At 41.2% G+C, this 13,398-nt stretch overlaps 1 protein-coding gene across 1 annotated transcript in view; it reads left to right on the top strand.

Annotated features, from left to right (window-relative positions):
* The window catches only part of LPAR3 (lysophosphatidic acid receptor 3), a 51,222-nt gene extending 42,327 nt beyond the window's left edge, over positions 1-8,895 (top strand). Inside the window, exon 3 of the mRNA XM_042465371.1 lies at positions 5,916-8,895. Coding sequence (XP_042321305.1) covers positions 5,916-6,247 — 332 coding nt within the window. The 3' untranslated portion in view covers positions 6,248-8,895. The remainder of the gene's footprint in view (positions 1-5,915) is intronic.
* The last annotated feature ends 4,503 nt before the right edge of the window (positions 8,896-13,398 follow it).

Below are 13,398 nucleotides of genomic sequence, written 5' to 3'. Positions count from 1 at the left end.
CTGAGTTACTGATTCAGGTGTGTCTCTGGGGGTGTAGGCTGCACTAGGTGACACCCTGAGCTGGGAGGGTGACACTACTGTTCGCCAAACATCCATATTTTGCCATAAACAAGCTGTAGCATTTGTCTGCATCCCTTTAAAATGCTGGAGAGAGTGAGGAAAGGCTCAGTGGGAGGACGAAGGAGAGCATTTTTTAAAAATCAAAATTAAAATTTTTAAATGTTAAAATTTTCTTTGTTTTCTTTAAAAAAACATATCTTACAAAATTTTCACTTTAACCACACCATACATAAATATATTTAGGCTGTGTGTGTACAATAATGTAATTTAAAGGTGTAAATTGCATTTTGCTAGTTGTTTATATCACAACTATTCCCATTATGTACAGAGATATATGGGAATTACTATTTGTGAGTAACATTAGTACAAGAATTATTGCTAAGGATTCTGTACAGTATGGTGTGGGAAGAGGTCAATGGGAGGGGTGCCACCATGAGTTACTGCACTGGGGGATGCCAACCTAGTGATGCCACTGTACTGACTGGGGCATTCTGGGAGCTGTACACAAAAATGTAATTTCACCAGGCTGTGTTAAGTTTTTTGTCTAATTGAGCAAGGTGTTTCTTCAATTCTGCATGCAAATTACAGCTAGAGGAGCCTCCTAGCCAAAAAAAAAAAAAAAACCACAGAGACTTTTGAAAAGAAAGGATATGACATTCCAGGCAAGCCAGCACTTGACTTCAGTTTGCTAACCTGAAGAGTGCTTGGCAGGTCTGTCCTAACATGCCTATATGTGAACTTTTGAAAGCCTCCCCTCACTCACTCCCTCTATGAATTTACATAGCTCACATAGATGGTTGGGTGTTGTGCAAAGGAGCAGAGTGCCTGCTTAAAAAGTTTTAACTAGTGATTGAATATATTGAATACGGGAACTAATTTTTGGATCTGAAAAGCTTGCTGGCTGTTGGGAAAGGTGGAATTTTTGTATGCAAGTGAAAGTGAGATATGCTACAGCAATGGTACTCAAGCTTTTTGCCTTGAGACCTTCCTTTAAATGTACATGTGGGTATTGTGCCCCCCCACTCAATGTAGTTTATGAATAAAAATATTTTACTTATTTAGTATGCATATTTTAATTCACATGTTTATGTTTACAGTGGGACCTCGGTATCTGTGGACTTGCCATCTGCAGATATGAGCAGCTGCAAACAGCAAGCCTGGATTGTCCCCAACAGCTGCATGTGCACATGGCCATGCTGCCATTTGGGACAGCCCTGATGTGCCCAGTGGTGGCACGTGCACACTGCTTCACTGCCATTAGGGACAATGGGACTTCACCTGAAATTCTGTTGTCCCGAATGGGCAGCATAGCCGTGTGCACACATTGCTATTTTACACATTAAACATTTGAGAAGAGGAAAAGGGCGAATCAGAGCCTCAAAGTTGAACAGCTCTTGCACCCCCCCCCCCAGCATCCTGCCCCACTGTTTGATCCACAGAGAAAATCCTGTTGGGGCTGGACTGTAGCTATGACAGAGCACATGTTTGTCTCATAGAAGGTCCCAAAGTGGCTGACCCTACCATTGGGCAGATTGAGGCAACTGCCATGCAAGGTGGATCCTGTGGAAGACACAGTAGTGGCAAACATTGGAAGACAGAATGGCTAGTCCTTAATCCTGGATTCATTACCTGAATTTTTCTGTTGAAAGGATCAGACAGCTATGATGGACAAGGGCTTTGTTTGTCCAAGCAGATGGGAACTGCTGCCGGCCAAAGCTAGGTATAAGGCCACTTCCTTGGTTTCTGAACCACTAAGGGCACAGTTCCCAATCCTTCAACTGCCATGTAATTACTATGATCTTTTTATTCTGCACAATTATAGCACTATGATTCTACATTAATAATAATATATGTAGTTTATTTATACCTCCTGCCTCTCCCACGGATCGACACTTAGTACAATTTACAATCAATACAACAATAAAATACTAACACTGAATTTACCAAGAATTCCTATTCTCTAAAAATTACAATCCGTTCATTAGCCAACAATCAGAGACATTAACTGCTATGGCTGTATCCTATAATGCCTTACCAAACCACAATCCTGGGGATAGCAATTCCCAAAACTTTGGTCCTCCAGGTGTTTTGGAGTTCCACTCCCAGAAGCCCTAGCCAACTTGGCCAGCACTCAGGGATTCTGGCAGCTGAAGTTCAAAACATTTGGAGGACCAAAATTGGGGAACCACTGCACTAAAGTTCTCTGGCAGAGAATTTTAAGTACCTTTCCCTAAAGTGCAGTTCCCAGGATTCCTTAGGATATAGCCACAGCAGATAAAGTGAATCATAGTGCTATAACTGTGTACTGTGAAAGGGCCCCTGGTACTATAATGTTTGTGATATGGCAGGACCATTGTCTCATGTGCTTCTGAATGCAAGATAAATCATTTTAATCTTAGGAAAATCAAGCATGAGTACACCATTAGCACAGGAGTACTGTAAAATGTACTTGAACTTTTTTATTTTTAATAAGAATACATATAGTGACATACTGAAGCTATATATAATGGTGCAGGAGGAGGAGGATGCCTTGGGACTAAGCTCACTATCCTGAAACTGTTCAGTTGTGGATGGCTTCAGCATATCATTATATTTCTCCTCCGCTTTCCCATTTTGCTCATAGGTTAGATGGAGTGTGACAGAATGCCGCACTAACTAGGCCTTTGGTCTGGTTGAGCAAGGGTTATGTTCTTAAGTGGAAAATTAACCTCTAGGACATGCTTAGATCATTTATCTTTAAATCTGGTCTGGTCAAGGGATATGCAGCCCATCACAAGAATGTTTCCTCCTTGCTACAGGTTTATTTGTTGAAATATTTATTTGCAGACTTTAGGGGGGAGGGGGAAAGCACAGGTTTCAGAATGTAAGCTTTGGAGAGAGCAAGCAGCACTTCCTCTGTGCATCTTATATAGATGGCCTTCTGTACAAAGCTATAATTTTTCTATTTTTGTAAACTAGGCAGCAATTGTGGCTTGAGCTAAGCATATGCTGGTTGCAAGTAGGTTCTCTCTCCCCTCTTTTGCACAGAATGACAAACTGGCAGTGTTGGCATAGGAGGGTGGTACAATTCGGCTGTTTTTTTAAAAAAGTATTTATTGTGTTTTCTGGCTGTTGTCTTTTTAAATGTTGTAAGATAGGTTAGATAAGCGGAAATCATATTATAGTCAGCCCACCATATCCATTGATGTTTCATCCACAGTTTGAACATCTACTGCTTGCTTCTATTTAAAAGATGAGGGAGTTTATCACATGGGAGGAATTTCTCTTAATTTCGAATGAAAAGGAAGTGGGGCCAGAATGCATTCACATGAATTCGCTAATTCAGTGAATTTATGTGAATTCGAATTGTGTTCGAACTGACTTCCCATTGCCCGAAAATAGGTTGCCATTGCCCGAAATTGCATGTGGTAGTCTATCATGCAATAACGTGAAACCCCATGATTGCATTTGGATTGCCATTGGATTATAATTCCAATTTCCCTTGTCTGATAAACTCCATATAAATTCCAAACAGCAAACCTTGATTTTGCCATTTTATATAAGGGACACCATTTTACTACCACATTGTATTTAACTGGACTTGAACATTCACGAATTTTGGTATCCACAGGGTGGTGGTGGTCTGGAACCAAACTATTACCAAGGGCTCACTGTAAACAATATATTGTGTTAAAAACCGGTTTTTAAACATAGCCAGATTTTAACCTGGCAGGCACCTAAACAACATGAATGTTGGTGCCAGTCAGATCTCCAAGAGGAGAACATTCCACAGTTGGGATGCCACAGCTGAGAAAGCCACTTGCAAGTCCCGACAGTGTATCTCTCACTGATGGAACATGGAGAATCCCTCCCCCAGCAGATCTTAGTCCTCAGGTGGGTAAATGTGCGGAGAGGCACTCAAGTATCAAGGTCCCAAGCCATTTAGGGCTTTAAATGCCGCTCTGAATATAAACCGGAAATGTATTGACAGCCATTCAATAGATTGGCATTACATACTGTCTATGATACTCCAGTCAGCAGTTGAAATGCTGTGTTTTGGACTAACTGCAGCTTCCAAGTCTTCTTCAAGGGCAGCCTCATAAAGGGCACATTACCATAGTTTAATTGGGAGGTTACCATGAACTACTGTGGCTAGGTTTCCAATCTCCAGGAAGGACCATAGCTGGTGAAATAAACTCCTGGGTTAGTTTTTCTAACTTGCTGAGATGTGACTTATGTATTCTGACCAGTGTAACCATTCTGTCTTGTAGTCTTTTTCACAGAAAAGTCTAGGATGTGTCTCTAGTTCTGATACAGTATTGGAAGTGTGAATCATAGAATCATAGAGTTGGGGTCAGCCCCATGCCATAGCTTCACAGCCAGCTGTAGCACATAAGGAGGTACTGGGATGTCACAAATGGGTGCAGTGGGGAGGGAAGTTCCATCATTACAACACACATTCTCTAGTACAGTGTTATATTTAAGACAAGGATTAAGAGCAAGGTTGGCCCACCATATTTTAGACTGCCAGTGTTACAATCCTTCACCATTGGCTATGCTAGCTAGGGTCTGTTGTACCACCAGGAGGATCACAATTGTCCAACCCTAGCTAGGCCACGGTTTGCTGCTCTCTTTCTCCTATCTCCCTTTCCTCGTCTTTTTTTTTTTTGGGGGGGGGGGTCATCTTCACTACTTTGAAAAAAAAAAAAGGTAATGAGGGCAACTTCCTCTGGGTTTGTATGATGGAGTGAGGGAGAGTTCCAGCAACTACTGAGAAGAGGAAAAACCACACTGTTTGTCCTCAGAATACGGGGAGGGATTATGGAGAAAGTATCCTGAACCAAACAAAACAAGTTAGCAACTCCTTTCAGAATAGCATCTGATTACTTAGAATTGTATATAGTGATGATGCTTGGCTTGAATTTATATCTCTTGTAACATGTAAGCCATATAAGTCAATCAATAAAACATTGTTTGTTGCTTTTAATGGCGCTGAACAGAAGGGGTTAAACATAAAAGTAGCTTTGCGAATACTGTCAGAGAGTTTTGAAGGATGAAACTCAAAGGGAGGTTGGATCCTTTCCTGGCTGTTTTTGGGACTGGAGGTTTCAGATCAGGTTGGGTGCACTGCAGAGAAAGAGACACTGAAAATCATTTGCTGTGCTTGCATTTCCTTACTAACTTTGCCTGCCTCTTTTCTTTGCCCAAATTGTATTTCTCAGCGCTTATCAGAAGCTTTAAGTTACTGCAATGCTCGACATTTGAGAACAAAGGAAAATTTCAAGGGAGGATTTTTCATTTTTAAAATTATTTTTTAATTTTACAATACAAATTATTACACTTTCTTCATATAAATATATGCTTTAACACTTTACTTATTTTATACTAAATATCACCTCAGTGCACCTCTCCCCCGGAGCCATTCCCATCCATATACTCCAACCAAAACTTTAATTCATCTCGTTAAGGTAATTTTCTATCTTCTTTTCTTAATACATTTTCAATAAATTTTTTGAGAGAGGATTTTTATTGGCAGGCAATGACCCCCCCATTCACCCAATAGCTGGTTTGTGAGTGAAATATGCTCTCTGGGGCTCTGTGTTGTCTTAGCTATTGTGGGTCCATGGGCCCATGGGAAAATGTGATGCTCAGATATGATTTCTCATGCAAACGAAGTGTAGAAAGGGAGAGAATTCAAGTCGTAACAAAGCTCAGCCACCATGATATTCTATTGGTGAGCAATATTTTGTGTGGATGCACTACTGCTCTTTGACATTTTAGCCATATATATTCAGGTGAGACAGAATGCTTTTTGAAAATCTGCACTTAGATAACCCCAATCTTTGTATTTTATTTTTCTCTTCTCCCTTTCACAGGTGCCTTCGTTGTGTGTTGGACCCCCGGTCTTGTTGTTCTGCTTCTCGATGGCTTGAATTGCACTCGTTGTGAGGTTCAGAATGTGAAAAGGTGGTTTCTTCTCCTGGCTCTGCTGAATTCTGTCATGAATCCAATCATCTACTCTTTCAAAGACGATGAGATGTCAAGTACTATGAGGCACATGATCTGCTGTTCTTTCAGGGACAGAAACCAGGAGCGCCGGTCTTCCAGGATTCCCTCCACAGTTCTCAACAGGAGCACAGATTCTTCCAGCCAATACTTTGAAAATGGCATTGGCCAAGGGACTATCAGTAGTAAAGAAAATGCCTGAGTAACTTTGTTTCTCTTGAAGTTGTGAACTTCAGGAGGGAGTCATGTGCAATGACAGCAACTAGCTGGGACCTGCTTACCCTAAATTTCAGTGTTGAAACACTAGAAGACTATATTGTATGCGCCAAACCCCAAATCACAGGGCTACTTGACATCTTTGTAAATAATTACTAAAGGCAGAAAAAATGCACTTGAAGGAATGAAAAAGAATGGGAAGAGTGTTTCTTTAAAGTGTAGAAAAAGCACAACCTACATTGTGAAGTGCTCCTTCCTCAGAGGTGTAGTTATCACAAAGGTGGTTCACCTGTGTCTGGACTGTACCATTACAGACTCTTCTCTTCTTGTGACTGAATGCTTCTTCATTCAGGTGAGGGGGGATAGCACATAGCTAACTAGGGTGACAGGGAGAAGTGTTATGTACAGTTGGCCCTCTGTATCCACAGATTCTTTATCCATGGATTCAACCACTCATGGCTTGAAAATATTCGAAAAATATATAAAGAAACCTTGGTTTTTCCATTATATATAATTGACACCATTTCACTATGCCATTGTATTTAATGGGACTTGAACATTAAACGTCTTTTGGTATCTACAGGGGGTTATGGAACCAACTCCCAGTGGTTTTCTCCATATAGTGCTGTGGATCATTTCATCATGGGAGCTATCCCATGTTTGCAGTGCAAAACGACATAGTCCAGCAGGACAAGCCTTTGACAAAGGGAGGAAACCACTTCATGAGATGAACATGACCAGTAGGTGGATGGATAATTGTGGCAGCAGTCTATTGTTCCTGAACCTCCCAGACATTGTCTCTTGGAGGACATCCCTCACCCCTAAACTGGTCTCCTACCTTCAGGTGTAGTGAAGATTCTTACCCCATTGCCCTGTTGGCAGTCAAGTCAGTTTCTTTACATTGAATGGGGTGGGGGCTCCATATTGTCCTTCATAACGGGCAGCAACCTCAGTGAGAACCAACCCAGAGTTGATCTCTGGTTCCATGCATGTTTCCTTCAAAGTCCGTCCCATATTGCCAAAGTGATATGATTTCCAATTGAATGGTATGAATTGTTGCTTAATGTCCCATTTGAATTTGGTGGGACTTTTTTCTGGATGTAAACATTTATAGGATCAGGCTGTTCAGTTCTCTGCGGTGTACAATGTGCATGCTTCTACAATTAAACATTTTGATAAGTATTTTTCAGGACATAAGTATGTCTTGTTTCTTCGCATCCACTTTTTCCAGTGACAGTGTAATGGTTTCTAAGCATGCCATCTTTTCTTCTAAAGAGAAGGAGGAACATAATAAGTATCTAAAGTAAATTAAGAGCATGTGGTATGCTCCCTTTCTGCCAAATCACTCCATGCATCTGAAACTTTTGTGGCTTGTTAATATTCACAGACTTTTGCTCTTCCAAATCATCTGTAACCACTTGAATTGAAGGGCTGACTCTGCAGGTTTGTAGTGGAATATTTTCAAACCTCTAGTCTTATCTAACAACTGTTAAAAGACCATACCTTTGCAGTTAGTAGAGGACCATTGGAAGTTGGGTTAGCAATGTTGAACTTCTGAAAAAGTTGGGCTTTGAAAAAGTGTGAGTTTTAGAAAAGTATGTGGTTAATAATAACACTTTAAAAAAAACTAGGTAAGGATATCTGTGCACTTGTGGTTTACGGAGCAGGGATTTCTGAAAAGATCTCGCCAAAGGCATGAAATTGTACATAATTGTATACTTATCTATATGTTCATTTGCTTTGAAATCCTAATTCATACATATAGATTAATTTTCACATTGCGTTTTAAAGTGGTTTTATTTCCTGTGGACTGTGTGACATCAGGGGTATATTTACTGTGATGGTCCAATGCTTTAAATAAATGGTTTTTGTCTAAATGTTGGGATTATATTCAGACAGTGGAACTCTTCTGGAAGGAACAATGAGGGACTAAGGGCATCAGATGCCAATTGTGTTACTTGAAATCATTTTTTTTTAAAAAAAATTAATAACAGGTACCAGAGTGATTATTTTGTGGAGCTTGTGAAAGTATGTTTTAACCTTTGGTTGCTCACTGTATTTGAATTAAAAATCCCTATCTTTAACATGCTGCAGTTGAGCCCTTAAAAAAAATGTGCCCTCAGCATCAGTGGTGCCTGTAATTAAAGAGAGAGAGCATGGCATGGTTTTAAGTGACTCACTGTGCAGCATGTTATAGTTAGGCCCTGAGATTTTGGCCTCAAATATTTCTAGAAAATAAGACAGCAATTTGCTGCCTCTGCAGGAGAAGAAAAGTACCATTTTTTTAAAGTGTGTGTTTGTTTATTCAAGTGCATGAATGTTTTACCAGTAGATTATGCATTGTCTAGGTTTAGAAAATGACAGGGTCAAACCAGGCATTGAGTGAATATGTATTCCCTACATTTTTTCCCACACACAATGGGATTTCCTCAGAGATGTATGCCTTAACAGTCAGGCTTGTAAATTATGTCCCAGTGACTGAAGGCTAAACAAACATGCTAAGTGCAAAATTGATAGATTAGGTCAGTCATATCCCATCATGTAAAGATGTCTTTCATTACTTACAGGAAAACTCTTCAACAATCCTGCAAAACCTATTGTCTAGTATAACTTTGGCTGGTTACAAACCGCCACTTGGGATGTCCTCAGGACGTCCCAGTTTTAAAAAGGGGTGTCTCTTCCAGACGCCCCTGTTCCTGTTACGGACTCCGTCCGTAACAAATGGCGGCGGCCGTTCCACACGCTGTGCATCCGCACGTCGCGCAGCGCTAATGACATTGCGAGTGTGCCATTGGCGCCTCGCGGCGTCATGAGCGTGCGCCAGAAGAAGCTCCATTTTGGAGCTTCTTTTTTGCTCCGTAAGGGAGCCGCGCGGTTTGGCTGCGGCGGCTCCCTCACGGAGCAAACAGCAGCGCCGGGAGACCGACTCAAAGCAGCGGTTTGTAACGCCTCCCCGAGTCAGTAGATCAAGAATTAGAGAACGAGAGAGAGAAATGCACTTTGTCTTCCTGTAGGTACTCCACATGACAAACAAACAAAATCCCAGGGCTGCTTAGATCTGGCTTGATGCTATACCTAACCAGATCTAAACCCAGTTTTGAAAATGTTATTTTTCTCCTGAGTTAATTTTACACAAGCAGTTTGCAGCCATGTACATGGAATGCAACTAGCTTTCTGTGCCCAGTTAATGACGGTTGCAACTGGCAGAAAAGCAATGTCAAGACATATGGCATTGAGATTTAGATCAGAATTGATGTTAGGTCTTCTGGGATTAGATAGCAAAGTGTGAATATTTAATATCGTGCTTTACCAAAGCACATTGTACACGATACACCAATGTACTGTGAGACTGTGTTTTCCCAGTAGTAGAATTAGTAGCAGAAATTGTCTCTCTCTCTCTCTCTCTCTCAGTAAGATGGTCCAATATGTGAAATCTTCCATAGACCCATCTATGTGTCCCCTTGACCCCATTCCTTCCTGACTCAAGTATCATACCTCACATTATTAGCCTTCCCCACCACAGTTTCCTACCTCTTGACACTATTTCTGTACAAACATGGCAACTTGTCTCCCTTTCTCAAAATAGCCTTTCTGTGATATAACCCCATCCTCCTAACTAGTATTCAATCTCACTGCTCCCTTTAGCCTCCAAAATATTGGAGCAGGATGTAGATATGTGTGTGGTCCTCCTGAAGTTGTTGCACTATTACCCCCATCAGCCTTAGCCATTACAGCCAATGGACAGGAATTATGGGACTTGTAGTCCAATGATATCTGGAGGGCCAATATTTTTAAGTCTACCTTACTTGTTCCTGCTGTCTTGACTTCTTTCAGTATAGAAGTTGACTTCTTTGCAAAACATCATGGCTCCTCTGGTTGTCCTTTGCTGCCCTTTTCTTTGTTTTAACACACCCTGAAATCCCTCTTTTCCATTTGGCTTTCACTTTAGCCTCTAAAACCAGGTTGTAATCTGTCTTTAAATATGTATACAAGTAATGGCATTTCCTTACAGTCTTCCCTCCTCCTCCTTGTCTAGCCCCCTGTTTCCTCCATTGTTTTCTTTAGTGTCTGCTTCAGATTGTAAGCTCCTTGGGAGCCAGGACCTGTATATGTTGTCTATGTATCTCTATTGGCTGCTGTCTATACTTACACTGCTATGCTTCAGATTAGAAAGAGGTAATCTGCCTCCAGTGGATATCCTACAATTCACAGTGCAGTCACAGAAAGGATTAGCTCTCCATTGCTAACTGATATCACATTGCAGACAGATGATTGGAAAAGTAGTATGAATTCATCAGTACTCTATCATCTGGATAGCCTAAGCATGGCCAAGGAGTAGACAGTATTTACCATTTGTTTTAGCACAACAGTGCTAACATAAGAATTGAACTGAGCATTTTGTAATAGTGATCCTTTACATTTTGCATAGCTGATCCTATTGTTAGAGCGAGGCCACTGTATTAGTAGTTGCTGTTGGTCTATTCAAAGTGCTGATCTGTGGACTGGTGCTGGTCCATGAGACATTGGCTGCTGGTCTGCAGTGAATTTCCAGGAAATAAAGAAATAGTTGAAGGCAATAGGCATGACTTTTATATTGGTCTGTGGCGCATGATGGTGGTGGGGGAACCCTTCTGGTTCCTGACCCAGATGCTTTAAGAAGCCCTGCTGTAGGAGATACAGTGCTGGTGATGTCCTAGAGAATGAGGTGGTTTATGCCACCTGGCTTGGCCCTCACCACCTAAACTATGTTGCTGCCTTCTAATGTGGTAGATGTTGTGTCATTGCCACTGTTTAATAAGATTCAGTTTATAATCCAATCAGCTTCTTACATGGACGTGTGCTCTGTGTGTAACGTAACATTTTGTCCTTCTTTTGAGGCAGCAAAATATCTTGCACAGGCCCTTATAATATAACCCAAAAGGCTATTGTTAATTTGAGGTCCCATTTTTAAAAAGTGCCTTTTCAGATTAATCTAATGAAGAAAACATCAACTTCCTGGAAAAGGAGCATATACTGATCCATTTGTATTGCTTCAAGAAAAGACTACTGTTTTTTGTGGGATTTTCGGGCTATGTGGCCATGTTCTAGAAGAGTTTCTTCCTGATGTTTTGCCAGCATCTGTAGCTGGCATCTGTGGCTGGTTCTCTGAAGATGCCAGCCACAGATGCCGGCGAAACGTTTTCTAGAACATGGCCACATAGCCTGAAAAATCCACAAAAGACCATGGATGCTGGCCATGAAAGCCTTCAACTTCACAGACTACTGTTTGGTTGTATTTGGAAAAAGGTGTGTGTGTTTTGTTTCCTTTGATGGTACCTCTAGAAAAACCCTAGACTGAAGCATGCCAGTCTTGTGCCACTACATACTCTGCAATAATTATGCTTGTAATATTTGCTGTTGCTGACTTTGTAAAATGATGCCACAGGAGACTTTAGAGTGCAACAAATAAACTTTATTTAACTCGATGTAATTCTTAGAATGACTGCTCTCAAAATGGCTACAGTTGAATTTCTGTTTATTGCTGGTGTTCCCCAGAATTGCTTCCCTCTGTGTACCTGCTCCCAGAATTTTTTGCTTTTTAGGTATCATTTAATAACATATAATCACACCAGTGTTGTGTCTCACCACAATTGCTTTATGACAGAAAACAAGCATACTGTTTTGAAAACATTTCTTATCACACCTCTCTTCTTTCATGCAACTGAACTGCTTTGGACCCTCTCAGCCCCAGTGTCATAAGTCTCTTCCTTGCAGTTCTGGCATTACAGCAGTCAGGGCCATGAAGGAGCCTGATTCTCCCCCTCTCACTTGCTATTCCAAAGCAAGCTAACTATGTGCCTGTTGGTTTATTTATTTTTAGTTTTGCTGTGTTTCCATAATTATGACAAAAATGCTTAAAATTATTTTGTTTTGCCATAAAAATGCAAACACAGCAAAGATAAAAATAATTTTTAAAATCCTGACAGTTACAGAGTTACCCTGCTTTGGAATAGCGAGTAGGAGAGGGAGACGGGGAGAATCAGGCCCCATTCTGCCATGTGACTCCTGTAACGTTGAAATTGGAATTGAAGAGAAGAACATTTTGCACATGAGAGCCAGAGTGGCAAAGTGGTTTGAGTGTTAAACTACTATTCTGGAGGCCAGGGTTTGATTCCCAGCTTGGCCATGGAAACCCACAGGGTGACCTTGGGCAAGTGACATGCTCTCAGCCTCAGGGGAAGGCAATGGCAAACCTCCTTTGAACAAATCTTGTCAAGTAAACTCCATGACAGTTTGGTGTTGGGGTTGCCATAAAATTGGAAATGATTTTAAGGCACACACCACCACCACCACAGTTGTGCTATAATAGCAAGACTGAGAGTGCATTGATGGGTTGTACCTGCCAACGAAAAGGTGCACTACCGTAACAGTGTGGCAGCAGGATAGACATGATGTCATCTGATAATTACTAGCCAAGGATGGCTTTATCCTGTTAAAATTCTGCTTTTTAGCCTTGTGTGATAAAGCAGTTAAGCCCAAGCTTACCTCCTGCTATGCAGAAATGACAAAAGGAGCTGTTGCTGTAGGTAAAGCACAACCACTCTCAGTTCTCTCACCAGTCCTTTCACAGTTGTTCTGTATTAGGTAAGAGTCATCCAGGTATTGGACCCTATTCTTCTGAAAGAATAGTATTAAGAGTGAGAGAGTTCCCAGACAATTTGGAACAGCTATGGGAGTAACGGCTGTAAAACAGGGAGTGGATTTGCTGCTCTTCTGCAATGGATCCACCAGCCAGTGCTGCTGCTTATCATGCCTCCTAATCCCTCACAGGCACCTGTTCATTTGTAAAATAGCAAAATACCACTATGTCACTGCTGCTTCCTTTTTAAAGAGAAAGCAGCAATTAAGGTCTTTCTCTTCAGGGTGGGGAATGAAACTGAAGCATCTGAGGAGCTATTGCACAGCCAGTAATTTGTAATGTATCATTAATCTCCCACCCACATACATCAGGAAGCAATAAAATGCTTTGTACCAACAAACGGGAAATGCTTAATTACAGGTACAAGAGCTTTTAAAAGTCTCAGAGGGTCTTTCCTTATTTCCACACTAGACAACCTGGTGCTAAAGTTATCACCAGGGGAAGGGAAGGGGCACGAA

This window comes from Sceloporus undulatus, chromosome 4 (assembly GCF_019175285.1).
Source record: "Sceloporus undulatus isolate JIND9_A2432 ecotype Alabama chromosome 4, SceUnd_v1.1, whole genome shotgun sequence".
NCBI lineage: Eukaryota > Metazoa > Chordata > Lepidosauria > Squamata > Phrynosomatidae > Sceloporus > Sceloporus undulatus.
This window is presented reverse-complemented; position numbering and strand designations above follow the sequence as displayed.